The 27,754-nt window shown below is 36.6% G+C and overlaps 1 protein-coding gene across 3 annotated transcripts; it reads left to right on the top strand.

Moving 5' to 3' along the window:
- The first annotated feature begins 211 nt into the window (after positions 1 to 211).
- Positions 212 to 27,320, top strand: LOC121373816 (gamma-aminobutyric acid type B receptor subunit 2-like). 3 transcript variants are annotated; one of them, XR_005958134.1, is made up of 5 exons: positions 212 to 346; positions 5,165 to 5,259; positions 21,204 to 21,326; positions 24,406 to 24,597; positions 26,906 to 27,320. XR_005958134.1 is itself a non-coding variant. In XM_041500592.1 (4 exons), exons 2-4 carry the CDS (start codon positions 21,228 to 21,230, stop codon positions 27,014 to 27,016), a joined length of 402 nt encoding a protein of 133 aa, XP_041356526.1. In that variant the 5' UTR covers positions 236 to 346; positions 21,204 to 21,227; the 3' UTR covers positions 27,017 to 27,320. The 3 variants fall into 3 exon arrangements, 2 of the variants coding, with proteins under 2 accessions (XP_041356526.1, XP_041356525.1); XM_041500592.1 differs by lacking the exon at positions 5,165 to 5,259 and having other exon boundaries at positions 236 to 346; XM_041500591.1 differs by lacking the exon at positions 212 to 346 and having other exon boundaries at positions 4,951 to 5,259.
- Positions 27,321 to 27,754: the final 434 nt, after the last annotated feature.

Genomic DNA, 27,754 nt, shown 5'->3' with positions numbered 1-27,754 from the left:
GCAACATCGCATGGAAACGGAACAAGTTCTATTCCCGGCAACATTCGAGCAACATTGACGATACGTATTGCACGTCAACAAAATCGCGCGCGATTTGTGTTCACATGAGGAAAAATTGTTGCATGCGACTTTTGTATGCAACAATGTATGCTCGCATGACGCCACCTTAATTCTTATCGATTCTGCCCACATAACCTCGTTTTGAATACGACCTTGACAAGGGCGAGTGACCGGGCGCTGAGTTACGAATACCTCTTATTATTTGTTACTGACATCATTCTAATTAAAAAACTGGTCTATCAACCTTGACCTCGGTTAAAAAAGATGCAGACAACGCTGTTTACAGGTCGGTATGTTTTTATTTTACCGAGTTGACTTTTGCGTATACTATTTCCTTTTATAATATTGTTTTAACCACAAGTATTTCTAAATACTAAAAGTGTCGGTCACCAGGGTTTTTGCCAGAAAGACATTTTTGAGTATGGCGCAACGGAATTACAGTAGTAATTTCGATTGAGATTCAAAACTTCTACTGGCGTCGTTTGAATCTCGACGGCGAGTAAATAAATCAGCACTGGACATTTTACAGCCAACAGCCTCTGCTACACCACCCCACCCCTACATCTCTCCCCTGAATTTCAATCCTTTCCTTCTTTCACACTTTCCCTTGACGCAGTACAACCTGACAGACATAACAAAAAAATAAATGATCTTTCCAGACGACTTGACAAAATAAAACGATGTTAACTAGTCTAGTGGCTAGAAAAGGCCATCTGTATGCACTTTTGGAAAGAAGTATGTAATTTTGTACACACATACAATATTATGTCATTAGAATGATTAATGGAACCACTTCGACAGGTCCCCAGAGGCGAACCTTGAGGGTAGTAAAGTGTGGACCACTAGTTGGGTATTAATCTCAAATGTGTGCAAAATTTCACTAGCTGTCACGGGGATTCTATAATACCCGTAACTGAATAAAACACGATTATCAAAATATCTCTCCTAACTGTATATCTATTAGATCTCTCTGTAACAGGCTGTTAAACCCTAGTATGGCTCGTCTCTAGGTAAGATCAGAGATACGATCTTATATAAAGTATATATTATAATAGGACGTTTAGCTCACTAGAAACACAACAAAACACAATACACTTTGGAATCTGTATTATCCTACGCTGACAAATGTACAGCCGTAGTAGTTAATTAATAACAGCAATAATAACAACCCAGAACTGATCACTTAATTAGTTAATCTCTAGGTGTCTAGTTACACAATATGCGAATCACTTCACCGTTACACCACACCCACACGTGTGATAATTGAGAAACGCTTCCAGGAGAAGTTAATTAATAAAGGAATTACAACACCATTCCTAACTGGTTAATTTTTAAGTAACCCTTACTACTCGTTCAGTAACGTGTGATAATTTAGGAACGCTTCCAGGGGAACTTAATTAATAAAGGAATTACAGCTCTATTCCTAACGGGTTAATTTTTAATTACCCCTAACTACTCATTCAGTAACCTTGTAACACAGAATTAATACTGGTACCGATCACAATAAAGACAATAACCTACAGTGTACCTAGGTCGTCTAGGATAACTGGCTAAGCTTTATATTACCAAATACTCATATAATGTTAGAACAAGAAGTCTACGATTTACTTCGTCAGATGACCGAAGACACTGTCTAAAGAATATTGGTATAATACAGTATTAAAATATTTAAAGTCACATCAATCACATCAAGGTTATACACAGAGCAGAAAATATATAATTACCTAAGTCCCGTCTGAACTAATGTATTTCGTTCAGTGGACGACGTGCGTGATCCCCTGGAGCCTTCCTAATTCGTTCTCCTCGATATCTCTAAAACACTAGCTATTTATTATAAATCAGGATTTTGCCTGGGGGTACAAGGCGGTACCTCACGTATCATCTCATATTCCAACTCTACTAGAGTCGGTATATTTCTCTCTGATCGTCAGACTTACTGATGCCATCGTCGCCAAATCACGGTCGTCGAAACCGCACTCGGAGAGGTATTACGTAACTACTCGCCACATGGCCTCCACAGCTGGACTAAGTGCATATTGGAATGCCCGATCGCGCGAAATATTACGTAACAAGTTGCCCACCTGGGCTACGGGCAATGAAACTGCACACGGCCCTCTAACACAATTAAAATCGCCACAGGCGAAACAAATTTAAGAGCATGTACCGTCACACTAGCCTATATAGACAGATAGGGTGATTGGTTGGTTAAATCTATTTTCAATTAATGTTAAAGCACTCTGTCAGTTTCCTGACAGTGGTTAGTGTTAGTAGGAGAGAGAGAAAACCCGCTGTCATAGGCGAATCCAGGGGCTGGGGGGGGGGGGGGGGGCGCATGGTTCGTACTCCCACCCTAATCATGACAGATATGCACTTTTGTAGTTTTGCTAGGTTATATTTTACTCTCAGATTTCAGGGTATCGTATCTGCGGCACTTTCATTTCAAATTTTTTCTGGGAAAGTCATTCAACCCATCAAACAGAAGCGTGCGCCTTCGGCGCACATATTCGGATTTCGACATCACATCTGCGCCCCCCCCCCCCCCCACCTCCCCTCACCCACCCTTACAGAACAATCTGGAGCCGCCCCTTGCTGTTGCCACATAGGCTACTCTTGTACGATAGCCAGCAAGGTATATTTTATATACGCTTCCCACAGACAGGATAGCACAAATCCTGACCTTTGTTGAACCAGTTATGGAACACTGGTCGGTGCAAGTGGGTTACACCTAGCCATTGAGCCTTGCGGAGCACTCGCTCAGGGTTTGGCGTCGGTATCTGGATTGAAAGTACCATGCCTTGACTAGGATACGAACCCAGTACCTACCAGTCTGGAGACCGATGGCTTAACCACTGCGCTACCGAGACCGGTCGGATATAGGTGACAGGCAGTCACTAATATACTCGCAGGCAGGCTAGGCAGGCATTTTCGTTATACTGATTGATATTATCCATGTAATGCATATGGGGGGGGGGGGGAGATGTAGGGGGTGGGGTGGTGTAGTAGAGGCTGTTGGGTGTAATCCATGTATTTTTCAAAAACTAAGTTTCAGTTACATTTTGAATTATACATGTCAATATTTTTTTATTTGCATTATTGGTGTTTATATGCATTTATAGCAGAAGGGGGAGATGTAGGGGTGGTGTAGCAGAGGCTGTTGGGTGTAACCCATGTATTTTTCAAAAACTAAGTTTCAGTTACATTTTGAATTATACCTGCTAATATTTTTTTATTTGCATTATTGGTATTTATATGCATTTATAGCTAAGGGGGAGATGTAGGGGGTGGGGTGGTGTAGCAGAGGCTGTTGGGTGTAGCCCATGTATTTTTCAAAAACTAAGTTTCAGTTACATTTTGATACATGTATTATACATCTTAATTTTTTTTATTTGCATTATTGGTGTTTATATGCATTTATAGCAATGGGGGGGGGGGGGGGGGACCGGCCTCGGTGGCGCAGTGGTTAAGCCATCGGACTACAGGCTGGTAGGTACAGGGTTCGCAGCCCGGTACCGGCTCCAACCCAGAGCGAGTTCTTAAGGGCTCAATGGGTAGGTGTAAGGCCACTACACCCTCTTCTCTCTCACTAACGACTAACCAACTAACAACTAACCCACTGTCCTGGACAGACAGCCCAGATAGCTGAGGTATGTGCCCAGGACAGCGTGCTTGAACCTTAATTGGATATAAGCACGAAAATAAGTTCAAAATCAAATCAAATGGGGGGGGGATGTAGGAGGTGGGGTGGTGTAGCAGTGGCTGTTGGGTGTAACCCATGTATTTTTAAAAACTAAGTTTCAGTTACATTTTGATACATGTATTATACATGTTAATATTTTTATTTGTATTATTGGTGTCTGATAATATATATTTCTTGGTCCCATGAAAAACACATTTTTAGCTTTGTTCATATTTATGCGCGTGTGCACACACACACACAGTATAATATATAAAAATGTAATAAAAGTGTGTGCTTTTAATTGTATATATTTTCACTATGTGATAGTCCAACTACTAATAAATAACTATATATATATTTTTTTGTTTTTTTCCAGTTATTTATATAAATTTATTTAATGTTTAGAATTAATGCAAAGTGACTCATATAAGATGCAAGTCAAAACATACAATTTCACTAGAAAAAATGGACCGCCAATATAGGTGGAATGTACACAATAATAATAACAATCTTTAAAACAGACAATAGGATGATATTCAGCCATTTAAAAAAAATGGAGTCACTTTGAACGTCAGAAGGATTAAAAGCTTCGAAATTTACTAATCTTGACATTGTCAGATATGTAAAAAAAAACGATCATATTGGAGGAACATATATTTGCCGACAAAAGGTGTTTGGATTTTTACGAACGTTCGATATTAGTGTCAGAATCCGTCCTGTAAAATTTCCAGTGCTGATTTATTTACCTCGCCGTCGAGATTCAAACGACGCCAGTAGAAGTTTTGAATCTCAATCGAGATTACCACAGTAGATGGTGGTCCCCAACACAAGCGTATGAGACAGGGAGCTGGGGGTGGAGGCAACTGCAAAATCGGGCAAAAACATTAGAGAATATCGAGCAAAATCAGCTGCTCTGAACACTTTGCACCATGTGTTTTCATCATTCTACTCACGATATTAGTTGTATTCCATGTCATAATGCGTGGCAGTTCGTTTGCAATCCTATAGGCCTAATATAGATTTGTAACTGTTTGGCAGAAATGTTTATAGGTATAAACGTTGTAATCCAGATTCGGGCACTTTTGTTTAATTCGGGCAAAAATCTGCCTGCCTCCAATAGAAATGATTTACCCCCCCCCCCCCCCTATGCGTTTTCCAGCCATTTGTATTACAAATTATTTGGTGCCCATTGCTGTCATTTGTACATATTCAGAAAAATAGTGTCTGAGAATGATATTGAATAAAATTAAATGTGGATGTTTTTTCATAAAACACTCGAATCATCACATTAATCATACAGTTAATGATAATATTAATAATTTTGTCAAAAGGTCAACTAAAAAAAATAACATATGCAAAAAAAAAATAAAAAAATAATAATATGTATGGTGCCATATCTAAATAATATTTTATCCGTTTTACCCTCAGGCACGTCACATAACCAATTCGTCTTAAGGTTGACGACGGTCACTTTTCGCGGGTGTTTGTAAAACGCGGACCGGAACGGAACGGAACGGAATCAGGTAGCTAATTCACAATGGGCTTTATTTATTATTATTATTTATTATTTTGTATTATTATTATTATTATTATTATTATTTTATTATTATTTTTTGGGGGGGGGGGGGGGGGTTGTTGCGATTTTTAAAAATAGTTTTTGAATACGATTTATGTACGTTTTCAGATGAAGCAAAAAATATCCCATATCGACTACTTTTGCTGCTGCTGATACTGATGCTACTACTTCTGAAAACACTCCTACTACTGCTGCTGCTACTACTACTACTACTACTACTACTACTACTACTACTACTACTACTACTACTACTTTTTTTCAGTTTATGATATATCATTTATTTTATCTTACATTACTTTACTTTTATTTTATTTTATTTTATTTCAATTTTATTTCCTTTTTTTTTTTTTTAAACATTTTGCCCCCAGGAAAACATTGGGTGATTTAGAGTTAGGGAGCCCTAATTCATTGCCCCTTTTTATGTTCATATTATAAAAAGAGAAAAAAAGAGAGGATTGTAAATTGTTTTATCCCTACAAATATCCCAAACAGAGTAGAAAACACACCAACGCCGCTCCACCCCCAAACACGTACTACACGCACACTATTGGGCCGTATAACATGTCAGTAGTACCAGGGTCACTTGTGCCCCAAAATATGCAAATGAGCTAGGTCACCTGGGCGTAGCCTCTTCTGATTGGATGTCCTCTAAGCGTGGGGGTTCAGTACATTGACCTCTGGGTCATGCAGCTGTCTGACCTTTAAGCGTGGAGACGCTACTTTAACGGGGTTAATAGCTTTGGCAGCTGTTGGTGTCCTTTGATGTATAGGAAACAGATGGTGAGGAAGTCGTTAATGACGGATCAGAAGAAAAAGTAACGTCGGTTTAAGGACTGTGTTAACTGTCGGGGGTCTATACAGGAAACAGATGGTAAGGAAGCTGTTCATGACGGATCAGATGGCAAGATAGCGTGGGGTGAATGGCTTTGGCAGTTGACGAACATCCGGGGAAAATTCCACGGCGTAGAGAACCGTAACTGGGTTAAGGGGTTTGGCAGATGGCGAACATCCGGGGGGGGGGGGGGGGGGGGGGGGGGGGGGGGGGGGGGGGGGGGGGGCGTTGGATTCATACCAGAGCGTGCCCAGACACGTCTTAACCTCGAGATAGCGTGGGTACGCTATGGATGGCGTGGGGTGTGACGTCACAAGAAATGCCCGAGACATTGCTGTACCCCACATATGATCGGCCTCATTGGTGTAGTGGTTAAATCCTCATCATCAGTATCATCACCATCGGTATCGTCGTCGTCTAGTTCGTCCAAATATTCGCTGATCCAGGAATGATACTGATTTAATTTAGAACGAATCTGAGGTCTCAGATCTCTGTCGTGATTCACAGACTGTAGAATTTTCCTCGTGTTAGGGCCTTTGTCAAAGTAATGTATATAGGTCAGGAAGCGAGATTACGTGTCTTTAAATAACTTCAATTGTAAAGTCTTCATGTTTCTTTCGATGACATCTTGGGACATGTTTTTTTCTTCGTAGTGTTTCCTCTTGCTTTCAAGATAGTCACGATTGATGTCGAATTCACGCTCGATCATCAGACGTACACCTTTGTTTTCCAGATCGGACGACGGCTCTTCTTCATTTCCCTCCTCGCATGTTTTAAATCGCAGATGTCGCTGCAAGTCACTCCCGTCTTTAAAGACCAGACCACGCATATAGGGCTCTACCTCATCTTCTTCTTCGTCGTCGTCTCATTCGTAGGCGGGTATGCCTGGTAGTTTTCTTTTGAATGCGTTCCTTTGCATGATTTGCACATAGAGCTCTTTCTCTGACGGTGGTTGAAACTCTTCTGAGACATTCGCCATTACGTTCGTGCTTTTATACCATTCGGACGGCCCTGTCTCTAAACCATTACGTCGAAGTCTCCAATGTTCGGGCGTGGTCGGTTTCAAGTTCACCAAGAGATGTCCGTAGAGCCTGTGGGTACCTTCCTCAAACCGTTGCATCAAATGACGAGTATTTCCAGGATATATCTGCTGTGCCAAGTTTAGGACTTGTTGCTTGTCGATGGGGTTGTTGAACAGTGCCAAGTAATGACAGTTTCCTCTTTGTGTTAGGTCCTTGCTGTTATAGAGGTTCTGATTGATAGTAATCACCGAGAGGTTTCTGTGATGACTTCCTTCCGTGAACAGGTCGGTGATGCGAGGGTCTTTTCCAGCTGTAGACATCAGGTCGTCCAACACGATGAGATTTCTGACTTTGGTATCCAAATAACAATCCTTGTCCAAATTCTCGGGCATTCCTTGAACAAATTTCACTCGAACGGTTGCCTCAATGATGTCGTAGAGGGGTTACCATCGTTTGTAGAGCCAGATGGTGCGTTGAGGCGATGGGAAGATCTTACCATCCCTCAGCAGTTTGGGCCCCGACATGATCATGTGGAATAAATGTAACAATCTTAGGGGCTGCTGCTGCTGCTGCTGCTGAGAAGGTTTATTTTTAGATTCCAAGAGTCCATGTTTATTTTGTACATGCCGAGTTAGGTCGTGGGCTGAAACATATTTTTTTTTTCGCAAACGTTGGCTTTGAGGGTGTAATTTTAATATGTTGAGATTATATGGTGCCACAAATTGGGAGATATATTTTGCTGCCAAGAAAAATAAAAATAAGTGCCATAACTGTTGACTTTTATAATAACACAAGGAATATGCACACTTTAACAGGAATTCGTGGCATTTTCAAACAAAAAAGTAAGAAAAACTAAGTATTTTGAAGAAAAAGTAGGAAAAATAGGACAAAGACCAAAAAGTACCAAAAAGTAGGATCGATGGACAGCCTATAAAATATTTGCCAATTAAGCCAGTACAGTACAGTGTTTAAATAAATTATAAACTCATGTGTTGTGACAACTGTTGGGAATCAAACTTGAAGCTTCTGGCCACCACAACCCAATCTCCCCCCCCCCCCCCCCCCCCCCAGTAGTTATCCTACTGTCAGCACAAAATGTACTCACAAACATTTATCTGTTCTAGAGGCATAGGCAAATAAAAAATAGTACCAAATATTATAAGACAACCCATGCCTACAAAACAATAATAATTATAGAATTTTTTTTTTTTATTAAAAAAATGTATGAAAAAAAAAGATTTATTTTTATTTTTATATATTACACCATTTTAACATGAAACTAAACCACAGATTGCAGTTCGCACAATTTTTTAAATATTATGAGAATACTTCCCAACATTTTCTTTTTTTCTCAAAGAGAGGGTCTTTACATATTAATCGCCATGCAGTCTAGTACCGGTAAATATATTTATTCAGAAACTTGTACACTCAACTGAGCAATTAAGGATTACTATTTGATGGGTGGAGTCAAACTGAATCCCAAGTCTTGCAAGTCTAAATTACTCCTTAGCAGCAATATGTCAAACACAAAAACAATGAATAAAAACAAAATCAGTGTGACTAAACAAAGTATAAAATTAAAAGTATAGCAGTACAATGTACATTAAGAAAAGTAGTAAATAATGTATTTAATTTTGACACTGTTATTTGATTTCTATTAGAAAGTTGCATAAAGTTACATATAAGATGACATGTGGATGAAGAACAATGCCCATGCTTTGCTAAAATTTGGGGTATAAAATTATGAAAAACTAAATTACTGTCTCTGAAAGAAAATCATATTTAGGGTAGGTAATAAAAACAAAACAGATGTGAGTGCCTCATCTAAGTGGTTATAGGTTTGAAATGTTTTGAAATTAGGGTTAGGACATTACCTTTCAAGCACATGACCAATTGTAAACAGCTGTTCTTTTACTATCATTTATCTAAACATTAAAAACATATCCATTAATTTCCAAGATTTTAGGGCACATAATTTTAACCTCGGTACCCTCTGGCAGAAACCATTAAGTGGAAAATTCTCTGTTGGATCCAAATTTATTATTTTTACAGACTCACTTTCGTGTCTCCAAACTTTACGCAATATGAAGCTGGACCATCCCTTAATTGGGATGGTAATATGAAAGTGTGTCTTTTGATCCATTGCCAATAAACATATTGTCTTTTGTTGGGTGCTCTAGCCATATTGACATCAGGGGTAATGAAAAGGCAGATTCAGCTGCCAAGTCTGCTTTGGATTTGCCTCGTCCCAGTGTTGGTGTGCCGTATATTGATTTTGAACATAGTATTAACCCATTTATCTTTTTAACTTGGCAACATGCTTGGAATGGTGCGGTTGTGAAAAGGCTTCATTCTGTCAAGCTAGTTCTGGGAGAGTGGCAGTCTTCCTATAGACAGTGCAGGAAGGATGAAATAGTCTTATGTCATGCTGGCATCGGTCATGCATACATGACTCATTCATTTATCTTGAAGACTGTTCCTCAACCTCAGTGTGAGTACTGTCAGGGTACTCTGACGGTACGCCACATTTTGGTTGAGTGCAATCACCTGAAGGTGTGTGTGTGTGTGTGTGTGTGTGTGTGTGTGTGTGTGTGTGTGTGTGTGTGTGTGTGTGTGTGTGTGTGTGTGTGTGTGTGTTGGAGTTTTAGCCACGTATGTGAGTATTGTCGTGTATGGGATTTCATTTGGTGGTATTCATCCTGAAATATATCTGCATACATTATATTAATTTATGTAATATCGTAAAAGATGAAACGCACTTGACATATCATTATCAGTTCACTTGTTTTCCAGGAGCTTAATAGAGAAGACGTGTTCTTGCATTAAGCATCATTTTAATAACTAAAACAGCCTGCTATATGTTATTCAAATATTTCATTTTAATAATTATTAGTGTAAAGTGTTGTTACGAATTATTTCTTTTTGTTTCTCAGATGTTGTTTGATTAGAGTGGGTGTTGTTAACCAACTATTACTGTATTTGTTTTCCCAACTGTTTTCGGATTTTTTTTAGCGTTAGTTATTTATAAAGACTATATATATTTTTCTCAATTGTTGGTTGATTAGTGTGGGTGTTGTTGACCAGCTATTATCGTATTACTTTCACAGCAATTTGCTAGTTTGATAAACGACTATTTCTTTCGGGTTTTTTTCAGTTGTTGTTCGATTTGTGTGGATATTGTTAACCAACCACTACTGTAGTGTTAGTGTGGTTGTTGATAAACGATTTTCTTTTTTCTGATTTTGTGGTTGATTAGTGTGGGTGTTCTTGAAAAACTATTACTGTATTTTTTTCACAATTGTTTGCTAGTGTAAAGTGGTGAAGATAAACGACTATTTTTTGTGTTTCTCAATTGCTGGTTGGTTAGAGTGTTTTAGTGTTTAAAAAATCTTTGTTATTTTAGCAACTCTTTGTTAAAGAATGCAAGGCGTGATTACCTATTTATTTCATTTGTAATAATTATGGTACAAATAGTGTGAGGTGCGTTGTTGACCTTCTATTTCTATAATTCACAACTATTACCTAAATAGTGTGAGGTAGCCAATTATTTCTTCTTTATTCACAAATACTTTCAATTGTGAGGTCATATTAGCCATTTCACTTATAACAATCGTTGTTAAATAGTGGTATGCAACTACTTTGTTTCACAATTAACAGTTAAACAGTTCGAGGTGTTGTTAACCCAGTATTTCTGTTTAAGAAATCTTTGTTCTCACTAATTATATTTTATTGCTTTAAAAATAGTGTGAGGAGTTTTTAATAATTATTTGTTATCCAGTGTGAAACATCGTCAACCATCTAATCTTTTAACTTTTCACACCTGTTGGCTAAATAGTGTGAGGTGTTTCCAAACCGTTGGTTAAATGGTGTATGGTGTTGCTAACCATTTTTTGTTGTTGTGAATGTTGAAAAAGTGTCGGCTAAACTGTATTGTGTTGTTGTAACCAACTATTTGTGTGGTTTGTTTTAGCAGCGGTTGCAGTGCAAGGTGTGGTTAACCAATTGCATTTCAATATTTGTTATCTAAACAGAGTTCTGTGATATTATTAAGCTTATTTTTGCGGTTTTAACTGTTTAGTAAAGACATATAGTGGTGTTTTGTTAAACGGTTGTAGGCTATATTTTCACAGTAATTGTTTGATAAATTGTGTATTAAAGTATTGTCAAATATGAGACCTTTGGACGAAGAGACGCATAAGACATGGCTGTTGATTCTAAAACATGATTTTAAAACACCAATGAAAGATAGAACACCGAAACAGAAAAATGCTATTATTCTGTTTTGTAGGTACAAGGAAGATTTAGCTTTGGGCACTGATAGCAAAGGCCAAGAACATATTTATTATCAGGACAAGAAGGTTCTAGCCAAGAATAACTTGAACAAATTAGCGAATTTTTTTTTAAAGAAATCAAAAGGTTCCTGTACTAGGACTTTAATTCATGACATGAAACATACATACACTGGCATCAGCGAAAAAAAGATCAGACACATTTTACAAGATGACAAGACACACACACACACGTGTAAACGCACGTTTTTTAAACAGGGCCCCCTTACAAACTATAAGGGCAGATACAGTTTTTGAAAGAGTGCAAATGGACTTGATAGACATGCGGCGTGAAACTGTGCATTCAAAAGGGTCAGACTACAGATACATACTGACATTCATTGATGTGTTTTCTCGCTTTGTATTTCTACAACCCTTGGAAAATAAAAGTGTTGCCTGTGTACAGCAAGCAATTAAAAGCATTTGCACACAGCATGGATACCCCGAAATTATTCAGTGTGATAATGGGCCAGAGTTTCGAGGGACATTACCCACGTTTCTGGCTAAGAAGGGGGTCACAATTATCAACAGTCGCCCTTATTATCCTCAGTCCCAGGGCAAGGTGGAGCGAGTAAATAGATCCATCAAACAGAAAATCAGATATGACATGTTGAAAAAGGGTAGACGAGGTTACAATTGGGTGACAAATCTGACATACATCGCTGAGGCAATCAACAGTCAGTCAAAAGAGGTTTTGAGTTACCAAAGTCCTTTCAGCGTGTATTTTGGCAGAGGAAAACATGTTCAATTGGCGGACGAAGTGCGAAATAAAGCAAACGTGGCTTCTGACAAATGTGCTGCACAAATGAAGCATATTTTCAAAGAAGTTTGCGTGTTCCATCTATGAAAAAGGTGAAAGGGTGCTCCTTAAGTACCCTACTTCAAAATTACGAGTACCTATAAAACGCACAGTTATCTTGGCGAAAATTCTGAGAAGAAATAAGTCGTATTCTAGGTACAAAGTTGTCTTCAAAGATCCAAACCAACAGGTTATAAAGCAGTGGGTCTCTGTTGAATTTATAACCAGCCTTACACAGAGGAAGAAAAAACAAGACAGCAAATTTCTAAAATTAGGTTTAAAGATATTCGAAGAAAGCAGCTTCATCGCAGGAAATTCTACATTCCTCTGGTGATTGAGACTAGTGCAGACAGACAATCGGAAGAAGATATTCCTGTACTTGAAAGCCTCCCTGAGATTAGCCATGAAAGACTATTTAACAACCAAAGAGATGTCATTGTAAAGGATCCTATTGCATATGGGAATTGCCAATTCGATGCCGCTGCAGACCAATTGCAAAGAATTGGTATTCACAGAACGGGAGATCAGATACGGGCAGTGGCAGTTGAGCATATTGAGCATAATGGGGAATAGTATGAAGAATTTCTGGGTGAAAAATCGGTTCACCAATATGTGCAGAGAATGCAACAGAAAACCACGTTTGGTGATCATTTTACTCTGTTGGCTCTCTCCAGAGAATTCAACTGCCAGTTCCTGGTTGTAAGTTCTCAGGGCGATGAATATACAAGAATAATATCCAACAGTGGACATTTTGATCCAGAGATACCTCTGCTCACTTTAGGATATTACCCCGAAGAAAGTGGCGAGCATTACGTAAGCATTACTTTACAATGTTCTGTCACAAACTTTCTGCAACGCCTATCCGCAGTTGATAGCCAGACGCCCGAACACACTCATACAGAATCCACTGATAACGATGAAGCAGAGGATGTAAATAACCAGTTACTAAGTGAGCAAAGTTGTCACAATCCACGTAGATGTCTGTTACAAAACAAGACCACTGGAAGCAATGTGACAGATGCACACTTGGCACAAACTACAAGTGATAATAACCACCCACCAGATGTGCCTCGAAGTCAAGACGAGAGTGGTCCTTTGCTTCCAAGTCTTTTCCGTGACAAAATTATTCGCCAATGTGTGGCCTTATGTCCGGATTCAATTTACCGATTAAACAATGTTTCTCTCTTTTTTTTAGAAGAGTAACATCTTCCATTGGTTTACCAGAGGTGTATATAGATCCAGCTTTGATGCCAAATCCACCAATGGGCATTAGTGTACTAAGAATAATAAGACACATTGACAGAGGCAGTGGTATCATTACAGAAATCAGACGGATAATTGGAGATGGAAGTTGAGCAAATGCTTGGTTAACGATATGGGAAAAGGATAACAGCTGGTATGAGATACGGCGAATCTATTGGCGACGTCGATAGAAAACAATATTAATAGTCACATGTCTGCATGGAACGCATGCTAGGATAAAACGATCCAAAAAATGACAGACTATCACACATTTAATACGTACATACCTACGCATCAAATAAGCACAGTCACTTTATGATCAGAACAGATTCTGACTAGTACAATGTCTATGTAAGCACTAGTATTGCAGTCAATACCGTTATGTTCAGTTACCCGATTTTGTCAGTGTTTATATACATGCATACATACAATACATACATACATACATACATTCACACACATATATACATACATATATACATACATACATACATACATACATACATACATACATACATTTTTGAGGCCAGAAAGGATTTAATTATCCCCTGCGCCAGTGCGTTAATATCTATGTATGTAATAGTCAACCTCGACATACATACAATATATAGATATTCATACATCAATACATACTAGCCAGTGCCAGATCTGCCCACTGTTTCATGCACGTAAGCGGGATCGACCGCGTAGATTGTAGGCCCTATGCATATCGTTGAGTTAAAGACACTTCCTTTTTATGGAAGCTTCGATAGCTCAGAGCGTATCGTGGTTAGTCTTGCAATTTGCGGGCGAATCGGTGCCACAGGTTCGAGTCACAGCAACGGCATGGAACCATTTTTGAGGCCAGAAAGGATTTAATTATCCCCTGCGCCAGTGCGTTAATATCTATGTATGTAATAGTCAACCTCGACATACATACAATATATAGATATTCATACATCAATACATACTAGCCAGTGCCAGGTCTGCCCACTGTTTCATGCACGTTAGCGGGATCGACCGCGTAGATTGTAGGCCCCATGCATATGGTTGAGTTAAAGACACTTCCTTTTTATGGAAGCTTCGATAGCTCAGAGCGTATCGTGGTTAGTCTTGCAATTTGCGGGCGAATCGGTGCCACAGGTTCGAGTCCCAGCAACGGCATAAGACAATTTTTGAGGCCAGAAAGGATTTAATTATCCCCTGCGCCAGTGCGTTAATATCTATGTATGTAATAGTCAACCTCGACATACATACAATATATAGATATTCATACATCAATACATACATACATACATACATACATACATACATACATACCATTGTAGTTTCACAATACCTTTATATTCAGTTACCCGATTTTGTCAAAACAATTATATACATACAGCAGGGTTGCAAATTAGTACGAAAACCATAAGGTCGCTAGCAGGGCTAATTGAAGAAACCTGTTATTGTCCTTTCTCAAATTTAACTAGCCCTTCAGTTATCACATTGCAATTTAACTGCACAGGCAAATTCAAAACTAGAATGTTCTTTGTTGAATAATAGTCATGCGTTCATTGTATATAATCCGTTTCCTTCAAAAGGAAACCAATGACTTGGTATGTAACTTCATAATGAATTAACTTAAAATTTATATAAAAAAAACATGCTATTGAGTTTTAAACCCACAACAACTGAAACAACAATTTTTGAAGAAAGAAATCCACCATGAATAAAAATGTTTCTTTACAAATTATACATATTAAATCTCATTCAAGGTATTCAGCTTGACTTGCATTATCTCTGATGTAATAAAAATGCAGTACAAAGACAGTAAAGATAGAATTGCACATGCTTTAGTATATATACTAGTCTGGGGTGGGAGTCATCTTTGTGGCGATGCAAGATGGGGTAACATTTCCAGTAAAGGATTTTCTTGGGAGTGGCTGTCCTCCTATAGACGAAGCACGGACAGATACATTTAATTAGAATATTGTAAATGCTACAATAATAGGCCACTAATGAAAAACATATCAAGAGAAAAAGAAATGTGTGACAACAAAAACATTTTACCAAAATATACGATGTGTCATATTAGAAAGCATAAAAACGTACTTATTGTTTATTATAGTAATATTTGGACGGGGTCGACCAACGGACTACCTTTGTAACATTCTTAGTCTCCCTTGGCCACGGGCGACTGCTAATTTTCAACCATGATACAGAGAGACACATATATTCAAACACACACACACACACACACACACACACACACACACACACACACACACACTGATACATATATTCATGCGTATATGCATACATACACACAAATATACATACATACATACATACAATCGGTGCTGACTAAAATATTTACCATAATATATATGTATTACATACATACTTACATACATGTAAATACTTACATACATTGCATACATACTATATATATGTATTACATACATACATGCATACAAACATACATACATACATACATACATACATACATGCATACATACATAGAATGGTACTGACTCCATGTACACCAACACCAACATAGGTATTGCTGCGGGCATTGATTCATTTAAGAGTGCATTTGTTAAGTACCCAGATCCAAACAGACGAGATAAACACATCATTGAGCTGTTAGAAATAAGCCTAAAACGAAATGATTTTGAGTGTGATGGAGAAATGTATCAGCAAATGTGTGGTTGTGCTATGGGCAAACGTTTTAGTCCACATTTTGTATCTATCAATGTCGCCGAATGGGAAGAGGCTTCTTTGAAGAAATCGAGTAAAACACCTCTTTTGTACCTCAGATATCTCGACGATATACTTATTGTTTATTACAGTAATATTTGGACGGGGTCGCCCAACGGACTACCTTTGTGAAATTCTTTGTCTCCCTTGGCCTACATAGGTCGCCACGGGCGACTGCTAATTTTCAAACCTCACACACACACACACACACACACACACACACACACACACACACACACACTGATGCATATATTCATGCATATATACATACACACATAAATGTATTACATATATACATACAATTGTTCTCCCTTTTATATTAAAGAATCGGTGCTGGCTAAAAATATTTAACATAATATATATGTATTACATACATACTTATATACCTGTAAATACTTACATACATTGCATACATACATGCATACAAACATACGTGCATGCATACATACATACATGCATACATACATAAACTTGTTCTCCCTTTTTATATTAAAGAACAGGTTCTGGTTAAAATATTTAACATAATATATATATATATATATATATATATATATATATATATATATATATATATATATATATATATATATATATGTATTACATACTATTATATACATGTAAATACTTACATACATTGCATACATACTATACATATGTATTACATACATACATGCATACAAACATACGTGCATGCATACATACATGCATACATACATAAACTTGTTCTCCCTTTTTATATTAAAGAACCGGTTCTGGCTAAAATATTTAACATAATACATATGTATTACATGCATACATACAAACATATATACATACATACATACAGGCATACATACATACAAACATGCATACAAACATACATACATAGAAATATGCATACATTCATAAAAAAAATTGTAACTTTTTTATATTAAAGAACCGTTGCTGGCTAAAATATTTAACATAATATGACAATTTTCACATGCTTTCACAATTTATCTAATTTCCAATTTGTCGTTTACGTTCATAATCATCAAACAAACCATTTCAATAGCAACTTTACATTTAAAGTTGTTCGGCGTTCTGAAAATACCATTTACTGGTTCATGTTGTGTGTAAGGATATGCAGGTTTTACACAATACAGTTTTTTTTTTTTCGTATTATATGATGTTCACGATATCAACACACACACACACACACACACACACACACACAAACAACACCCAACAACAACAAAAAACACGAGGCAAATGAAGCCTATAAACCTACAAACCCAACCACCCCAAATAAACATTGGTTCTTTTGCTACTTGTAATAAAGCCAGGTGTAGGCTTCATTAGTTACTTAAATAGCAGGTGACTTTCAAAAATCAGCAGACCAAACTTGAATATCAAATGCGACCGAATTTGAATTGTGAACCCAAAAATGTAGTATTTGTAATCACCTGTACTTTATGTAAAAATAAAATAAAACCCCAGTATGTATGATAAACCAAGAATTAACTTATATATTGAGCAGTTTGTCACAAGTATGATATGCAGCACAAAGTTGCCAATCACTTTCAGCTACCTATAAGTTAGCATCTGTGTGCATATCAGAAAGGCTAAGAGAGTTGTTCCACGTTCTTATTAACGAAAATCGAACTGGATTTGACGACCAACACCTTTGCTTACAAGTCAAAGAATATGAATTATGAGAACTGTACGTTTTGTCATCAAAGTAGAGAATAAATACAACACCTATTTTAAGAATGTACGATTGTTTAGACGTTCTAGAATATATGTATCCTATAAGTACCCATGTCATAAACCCATGTGATAATTTAGTGTATGTAATAATGATATGCAAATATGCATGGACTTTAGGTAATAACCTGTTGCTGTCAGAGCACAATTTGTTTACAAGACAAAAAGATCTGTAGACATGTGCTAACGTTTTCATAAGATTTAGTTAAAATGCATGATGTCAAACTAATTTGTGCTAATCGTAATGACGTCATGTTGCTGATGAAGGCGACTTTAGTGGAGTCGTTTACTACATATCGAATGCAAATCCTATTTTAGAAGTTGTAGGATTAATCGAAATCACTACACATATTTTATTAATATGTAAAATATCAACCTTGTCTAGTTGATGAGTATTTGTCTCAACAAATACCGACTAACATACACCCGGTTAATGGTTTCCATATTAAACATACACTCTTAATGAATCCTCTCTATATATACATATGTAGATAAAAAAATACACACTGTCAAACACACACACACACACACACACACACACACACACACACACACATACACACACAGATATATGTGTGTGTGTATATATATATATATATATATATCTTGGTAGAAAAGTCTTAGTACATTCCTTACTCTATTTAATAAACATTAATTTGAATACCTTCTTTTGCCCATCCATCTTTCTCCGACATCCTATTGTATACCTTTCTATATTTAAATCAGTTCTCGTTCTCATAATTCAAGCTTTAAATTGAATATCTCTTTCCTTCTATCTTTAGTTTCTTTCTATTTCTTTCTTCTTTCCTTCCTCCATCAACCATTTTTCGTAATAATAATAATAATAATAATAATAATAAACGAATAATATGTTATCTACCTACCTAACTACCTGCACACATACATACATTCAATGGGAAATTGTTCTCAAGTCCAGATAAAGACATACACTGATTATGAGATAAGAAGAAAGTCGTTTTCTGTTGAAAAGAGCAGTTTATTGCAATTCGACACTTTATTGCAAAACGACACTTTGAAAAAATGCATTAGCGTGTCGTTTTGCAATAAACTCAAATATTTTGTTTTGTGATTTATTATTAATAAAAATTGGAATGGGAAATTGTTCGCCACCCCCAGTTAAAGACATACAGTGATTTTGTAATGATAAGAAAGTAGTTTTCTGATGAAAAAGGCAGTTTATTGCAAAACGGCACTTAGTGGAAATGCAGTATATCTGAAAATTTCAAAGGTCCATTGATGAACAATTTTATGAAAAGATATGACAAATTTGGTTCGGTGGTATTCATTTGAGCCCAGACATCATGTTAGGGTAGGTTGGAAGCGGAAATTTGAAAAATATTTTTTTATTGCAATTCGGCACTTTATTGCTAACCGACACTTTGAAAAAATGCACCAGCGTGTCGTTTTGCAGTAAACTCAAATTTAAAAAAAAAAAAATTGTATCCTATTATTGATAAAAGTTGGAATGGGAAATTGTTCGCCACCCCCAGTTAAAGACATACAGTGATTTTGAAATGATAAGAAAGTCGATTTTTGTTGAAAAAGGCAGTTTGTTGCAATTCGGCACTTTATTGCGAAATGACACTTTGGAAAAATGCATTAGCGTGTCTTTTTGCAATAAACTCAACAACAAAAACAAAAAATGTATGCTATTATTGATAAAAGTTGGAATGGGAAATTGTTTGCCACCCCCAGTTAAAGACATACAGTAATTTTGAAATGATAAGAAAGTCGATTTTTGTTGAAAAAGGCAGTTTGTTGCAATTCGGCACTGTATTGCGAAATGACACTTGGAAAAAATGCATTAGCGTGTCTTTTTGCAATAAACTCAAAAATTTTTTTAAAAAATGTATGCTATTATTGATAAAAGTTGGAATGGGAAATTGTTTGCCACCCCCAGTTAAAGACATACAGTAATTTTGAAATGATAAGAAAGTCGATTTTTGTTGAAAAAGGCAGTTTGTTGCAATTCGGCACTGTATTGCGAAATGACACTTTGAAAAAATGCATTAGCGTGTCGTTTTGCAATAAACTCAAATATTTTTTTTGGTAATTTATTATTAATATAAGTTGGAATGGGAAATTGTTCGCCATCCCCAATTAAAGATATACACTGATTTTGAAATGATAAGTAAGTCGTTTTCTGTTGAAAAAGGCAGTTTATTGCAATTCGGCACTTTATTGCGAAATGACACTTTGGAAAAATGCATTAGCGTGTCTTTTTGCAATAAACTAAACAAAATAAAAAATGTATGCTATTATTGATAAAAGTTGGAATGGGATTTTGTTTCCCATGTCTAGTTAAAGACATTCCGTTATATCTGAGATGAGGAGAAAGTCTTTTTCTGTTGAAAAGGGCAGTTTATTGCAAAACGGCACATTAACTGAAAATTTCAAAAGTTCTTTTATCAACACATTTATGAAAAGATATGCCAAATTTGGTTTGCGGGTATTCATTTGAGCCCAAAGATCATATTAGAGTAAGTTGGAAGTGGAATTTTTTTTTTTTTTTTATTATTATTGCAATTCTGCACTTTATTGCAAAACAACACTTTTGTGTCCTTTTGCAATAAACTCAAATTTTTTTGTTTCTAATTTATTATTGATAAAAGTTGGAATCGGAAATTGTTCGTCACCCCCAGTTAAAGACATACAGTGATTTTGAAATGATAAGAAAGTATTTTTCTGTTGAAAAAGGCAGTTTATTTCAAAACGGCACTTAGTGGAAATGCAGTATATTTGAAAATTTCAAAAGTCCATTGATCAACAATTTTATGAAAAGATATGACAAATTCATGTTAGAGTAGTTTGGAATCGGAAATTTGAAAAACATTTTTTTATTGCAATTCGGCACTTTATCACGTAACAGTGCATATAAACGATCCATTGCTACTAATGCAAAAAATATTGTAGGTTTCCTCTCTAAGACTATATGTCAAAATTACTAAATGTTTCATATCCAATAGCCGACGATTCATAGACCAATGTGCTCTAGTGGTGTCGTTAAACAAAACAAACTGTATATACAGCTGTGATGGCATGCACTCATGAATCACTGTCAAAACAGTGATGATATCTGGTGTTCGCGAAAGATGAGCACATCCAGCACTAACGGATTATTGTATCATCCATTTGTTACCAAATTAGCATTTGACATAAAACGACTTCTCTTCTTGATGCCTGCGCTTTGTTTCCTAGGTGCTGAAGGATAGAGACTTGTATATGAAGATCGGTATGTTCACTTCCGTCAACCTCTTCATCATGGTCGTGTGGTCAGTGATCGATCCTAGCCGGCCAAAAGCAATACTCATGCATAGCCGTGTAAGTCCTACTTTATTTTGGGTTCACACACATTTTGTAATCTTTCAATGGTCGATTATAATAGAATATTGAGAGGTCTAGCTCTACCAATGTGACGATCGATTATAAAAGCCCATAATCAACTGTGGGGAAATGTTAACTTCAGTTATTCATCCTGTTTACGTGAATTGATACAAATATGTTGGGATTGGTGTTTGCTTTCGTGTCCACACACACACACACACACACACACACACACACACACACACACACACACACACACATATGAGTGTTTTTCACTATCGTCAATATCATGCATTAGGAATAAACATTGTACTATGCGAGCCTCTCGAGAGAATAATATACTATTTGTATAACTAATATATGATATTGACGATACCAACACACACGAGGGTAATAATCTCTTCATCATATAATCTGAAGCTTAATACAATTCCAGTCCGCCAATTCTAGATATTAAAATGATGTAAGAATATGTAACACAGTGGGGTTTTTTATGGAAATGAAGTCAAATTCCAATAATGTCATTTTGGATATCCTTACATAAAAATACACTAGTGCTTAACGGGGATTTTTTTCTGAACGCTGGGCAGCTTCAATGTAAAGTTGGTGTTAAAATGTTTTTGTTCAATGACTATGAATGCATTCGTCAATTATGGAGTGTCACCCTAGTACGTTTGGTTAAATAGTACAATCTCGTTTGGTCAAAATCGGAAGGGTCACATACACCGCAATGCTCAAACCAAAAACGAAGTCCCGAGTCAAACTTGCATATTGTTGACCGAATGGTTGTGTCGAACTACCCGATTGGTTGAATACTTTCTCTAGCACCGATGGGTTGAACGCACAACAACACGTGGATGGTCCCTATAATTTAAATCGTTCTTATTTTGATATAATTGTAACCAATTGTGTAATCGAAAGCTGATCTGTTGATGAAATTCAAACTAATTCCCAACGCTTACACACATTTGAAAAGTGTTTGAGTGGTCATAATGAAAATCCCTTGAATGTGTCAAATGGCATCATAGTGCTTGCATTTGAGAAAAACATTTTGAAAATTGCTTGAATTCCACATTTCCACAGATGAATGTTAAAATTATACCTTGCTCTAATTTATTTTCTCATACTTTCAAGCTTCGTCTCCTGATATTTTTACAATTGTCACACTTATCTTTAAAACAAAACAAAAAAGTATCATAAAATATGTGAGACCAAGTTTACCAATTCAAGTAAAACCCTTGATTAAGTAGACTTTCCCATCTAAAAATCACAAAACTGACCAACTACGTAGTCCCAAAGAAAATAAAATTATCATTTGGGTATCGTGAGTGGTCGCTTTTACTTGAACGTACCCTACCAATAGGCCTAATAATATGCATTTGTTTCTTTGCAGTTTTTAATAGAGTAAAATACTATAGCTCCATTTCGTTCTATTGATGCAAATTGAAATATATTTAGTTAAATACTATCAAGTCATTTATGTTGCTTTACAAGTCAGGTTGATGAAAGCGAAGCCCCTTGTCGTAAATTAGAGCATTTGTTTACACTGTGCATAGAGGCGTTAGACGGAGTTGACGTCACTTCACCCCAAGCTATACCACCGGACGTCACAAAAACGAAACAAAATGGAATAATCACGTTTTTTTATTAACTCTAAAATTATGCGTTTTTTATTTCTTAAAGTGTATGTGTTGTATTGGTGTGGTGTATCCCATGTCTAACCTAAATTTTATCGATTGCTGAATGGCTGAAGAAAGTTACGTCTACAGTTCACATATAGGAAGTAAATCAGAACATTGTTTGAAAAAGTAACACTTCCACTAACCTTAATAATAAAGTTACAATATAAATCTGTAAAAATAAAATAATGATTTTCTTAAAAACTAAAATAATTAAATATTAAATACTAGTAGTTTCGCTTCATTTTCCATTTCATTAGTAATCAACTAGTAGCATTTAAAAGGACGCTTATAGCCAGGGCTGCGGACGTCATTGCACAACACAAACTTTTCCTTTTTACTCTTTTCAGAAGACTTGAAATAGCGCATTTTAACACGTTAAATAAAAAATGTTCTTGGGGAAGCATGTGCCCCCCCCCCCCCCACACACACACACACCTCCCCCGAAGGTTCGGACCAAAAAATACATGCATTTTCATCTAGGCATTCACCCCATTCCTGCCCCCATTTTCAAATATACTCCGTGGGCCTGTATAACAGTCTTGAAACGTACACTCCCCACCTCCAAACTACTTGTTGTTTCATAACACGACTTGGACAGTGTTGGACAGGTGCCCTGCCCACGTATGGGTAGCCTACCCCTCAATATAAAATCATGACCAAGCTAGTGCAAAATTATCAAGCTGAGCAAGATATTACGTTCACCAGTAAAAATAAATAAATAAATGCATTGTATTCACCTGCTAAACATTTAATTTTTTTCGCGGCACTTGAAATTTCGAGGAGGGGTTACACAACATTCTATCCTCGTATCCGCGCCTGTAATGTCATCTAAGTCGTCATCTTAATGAATGAGTATTCCCGACAAAGGCTTATCTTACTGAATTAGTATTCCCGACATGTTTCTCCATAAAGGCTTATCTTAATGAATTAGTATTCCCGACATGTTTCTCCATAAAGGCTTATCTTAATGAATTAGTATTCCCGACAAAGGCTTATCGAAGGAAGTAGTCTAAGGCGGATCCAAAAAACTGTAAAAACACAAACATTTCTACGTCCAATTCGGACTGCGAAGCAAGGTGAAATGTGCCTGCTGAAATTAAATTATAAAACTTCTTAACGACCATGGTGACGTCATGGGGGCCTCGACAAATACCGATTAACATAGACTCGGTTGATATTTTCCATATTAAAAAATACGCGTGGCGAATCTCCCCCCCCCCCCCTCTCTCTCTCTCTCTCTCTCTCTCTCTCTCTCTCTCTCTCTCTCTCTCTCTCTCTCTCTCTCTGTATGTCTGTGCGTGAGTGTGTGTCTATATATATATATATATATATATATATATATATATATATATATATATATATATATATATATATATATATGTCCATACCTGCAGGTGAATATCACAGTAATGAACGACTCGAAACCGATCGCGCTGTGCATCTACATTGTAATCCTGCTGTCTATAGTGGGCCTGCCGGTGTCACTGATCCAGAATGATAACAATCCCAACGTCTCGTTCAGTGTCATCAGCATCCTCATCATTACTGGTACAACATCTACGCAATGTAATATATTTTTTCCAAAGGTAAGTGGCATTCAGTTTATTTATCTAGGACAGAAATTGGATATAAGCATTGAAATGAATGAATGAATGATAAAAACAATTGCCCCTGTTCACGTATATTCCCTCAAAACGAATTCAGCGTGGGTGAAAAACTGCTCGCCTAATCACACGTCGATATAACTAACTTCTTTCCTCATTTCATTTCAACTTATCCTCAGATATCTGGGTATGTCGAGGACAGTGGGTTAGTTAGTTAGTGGCCATTGAGCCCTTAAGAACTCGCTCTGGGTTAGAGCCGGTACCGGGCTGCGAATCCTGTACCTACCAGCATGTAGTCCGATGGCTTAACCGCTGCGGCCGGTTATTTTCCTCAACATCTCTGTGAATGTGACATAAATTAAGGACAGCTGTTTATTCCTCACCATTATTTTTCAAACCATAAGCACTGTGTTTATGTGTGGGGGGGGGGGGGGCAGCTCAGTTAGTGCTTGCGTCGTAGAAACGAACCACATCAGTGGACCCATTCTCTGATTGTCCAAGTTGAAACTGCAATATTTCGTTATTTTCACATTTATTTGTAATAAATAACTACAATTTAATCGATCGCGCGCCTAATCTTAACATAATTAACTCAAGAATGATAATTCTCAAAGACAGGGCACTGGAAAACAAGAGGAATTTACCGAATAATTCTAGAATAAGTCTAGAATGGTACCATCATTGTCTCTTTTGTCAGTTAAACGCAAAGAATTCCGGGTAAACATGGTGTCTTGAATGTGTACGCATAAAACAATGACGTCACTAGTTAATGCGTGTCATACACTCACGTTTTCTTCTTAAAATACAAATGGTATACCGGTACTAGTAAATGGAATTATTTAGTTGTAATTTTCAAAAGAGATATACCTCGAAAAATATACTTTATGTTTCAAAGCAAAAATTAATAAATATCTTTGGTGGGAACTGCCATTATTGCCAGTTAGACTAGCACCTTTAATCATATATGATTCCGACAACACTCAAGTTGCAAGAAGAAAAAAGCCCATCCCTATCTGAAACAGTTGGCTGGTTTTGGATAGGATATACGATTTCTTCTTGGAGTGTTTGTTGTAATCAGTAATTTTAAAGTGACATACCCTAGTGTTTAAACTGTACAACATATTTTTCACTGTTAAATCCGTTTTTCATAATTTAAATTTGTAGTAGTAGAATATTTATTGTTGTACACCTGAAGTGGTTCTGATCATCCAGGATTTTGTAATAAATGCATTTTTCAGAATTTAAAAAAAACGCACGTTCGTTTGAGAAATAATGGTTATCGAGATAAGCTCTAGTTATTTTAGACGGGTTTTTTTTTCCGTTTAAACATCTTAGACTTTAACCTCTCTCTATTATAACCTTACCCCAATATGTTACAGATTTTTGTATTAACTAAACTTGGTTACCCATTTTTACGGGCTGAAATTGGGGGTCTGTGCCTTTACATTTCAATATTAGGAGTAAACTGGACAACTATCAGACCAAATATGTGTCAGATGTAGGAAAATGTATGCATTGTGGATCGGTTTGTTTTTATAGGTATATTTGTGTGTGTGCGTGTGCTTCTATGTGTTTCTATGTGTGTGTATTCGTGTATTGTGTGTGTGTATTTGTGTTTGTGTGTGTGTGTATTTGTGTGCGTGTATTTGTTTTTGTGTGCGTGTGTATTTGCTTTTGTGTGTGTGTTTGTGTGTTGTATGTGTGTGTGTGTGTGTGTGTGTGTGTGTGTGTGTCTGTCTGTGTTTTGGTTTGTTATTGTTTTTTTAATATATTTATATCTTTGTATGTATATGTATATTAAAGAGCAATGGCTGTTTTTGGTGGCGCAGTGTTTAAGCAATTCGATTACAGGCTGTGAGGTACAGGGTTCGCAGCCCGGTACCGGCTCCTACCCAGAGTGAGTTCTTAAGGGTTCAATGGGTAGGTATAAGGCCACTACACCCTCTTCTTTCTCACTAACAATTAACCCACTGTGCTGGACAAACAGCCCAGAAAGTTGAGGTGTGTATCAGGACAGCGTGCTTGAGCCGTAATTGGATACAAGCACGAAAATAACTTGAACTGAAATGAAAATGGGTGTTGCATGTTTATTATATAGCAATGTTTGTTTGTTTGTTTCTTCGAAGTTCTTTTTTTCTTCTTTTTTTATCTTTTTTTTATTTTTTTTGTGGGTTTTTTTTTAGGTTATTTTTTTTTAGCTACGTTTTTAGTTGCAGTGTATTAAATAGTAATGTTATTAGGGGCTTTTGTAGGTACGTTTTTTATTAAATTGCATTGTTTATTTTTGTAGGTAGATGCATTACTCAAGTTTCTTAGAGGTGAGAAAACTGAAAGCAAATCAAGCCAACAGGCGACGTCAATTCCCCGAGTTGGTACAACTATGGATAGCATTCATAACTGAATTGGTTATTGGCTGTCTCAGCTTGGTGTATTTATTTCTATAAAGCTACTTATTTACACTTTATTAAACTATTATTTATCTTGCAATGAACACAAAACAGTCATATTACCTCTTACCCCAGCCATATTTAACTCAACCCTGTGTGCCAGAATACACGTCTAGTCCAAATATATGTGTGGTATAGGTTCACAAACACACCACAGTCAAACTCACAATTATTTGATATTACATTATTTGCACATTTGTTCTTTTATTATCCATATAAATTATGTAAACAGTATTAAAAATATGGAGTTTCACTAAATGACCATGAACTTGGTTTCTGTTTTGATTCATACAGAATTACACAATGTCACCTGTTAAATATGTATGCATATTCCTTGAACTTTGCTTCTTTTTCAGTCATACAGAATTACAATGTCTCCTGTTAATTATATATATATACTACTCAAAAGAATTTAAGGGTCAGACGATATTTTCGACATTATTTTCTGAATGTCAATTATATTAGCTAGTCCATAATGTCACGCATGGTATTGTTCCATTTTGACGAAAGTGGGTCTAAGCAACCCATAAATGAATTAAAATCCACTGTCATTGACACTGTCGACTAGTTCTAATGGAGAAAACATGCTTACATTTGGACGTAAATTAGGGCGAAAGCGAAAGGTCTGCTAAGTGCCCATAACTTGCTTTTTCACAAAGCGCTTCATTTGCACGCTTTGCACGTGTATTCCA

This window comes from Gigantopelta aegis, chromosome 5 (genome assembly GCF_016097555.1).
Source record: "Gigantopelta aegis isolate Gae_Host chromosome 5, Gae_host_genome, whole genome shotgun sequence".
In the NCBI taxonomy this organism is placed as follows: Eukaryota; Metazoa; Mollusca; class Gastropoda; order Neomphalida; family Peltospiridae; genus Gigantopelta; species Gigantopelta aegis.
Note: the sequence above shows the minus strand (reverse complement) of the source record. Positions and strands in the feature narration are given on the sequence as shown.

Bases quoted from the DNA above. Each gene is read 5' to 3' on its own strand.
- LOC121373816 (XM_041500592.1), top strand. From the start codon at position 21,228: ATGAAGATCGGTATGTTCACTTCCGTCAACCTCTTCATCATGGTCGTG. The intron at 21,327-24,405 runs GTAAGTCCTACT...CCATACCTGCAG, and splicing joins CAATACTCATGCATAGCCGT to GTGAATATCACAGTAATGAA. The intron at 24,598-26,905 runs GTAAGTGGCATT...TTATTTTTGTAG, and splicing joins GTAATATATTTTTTCCAAAG to GTAGATGCATTACTCAAGTT.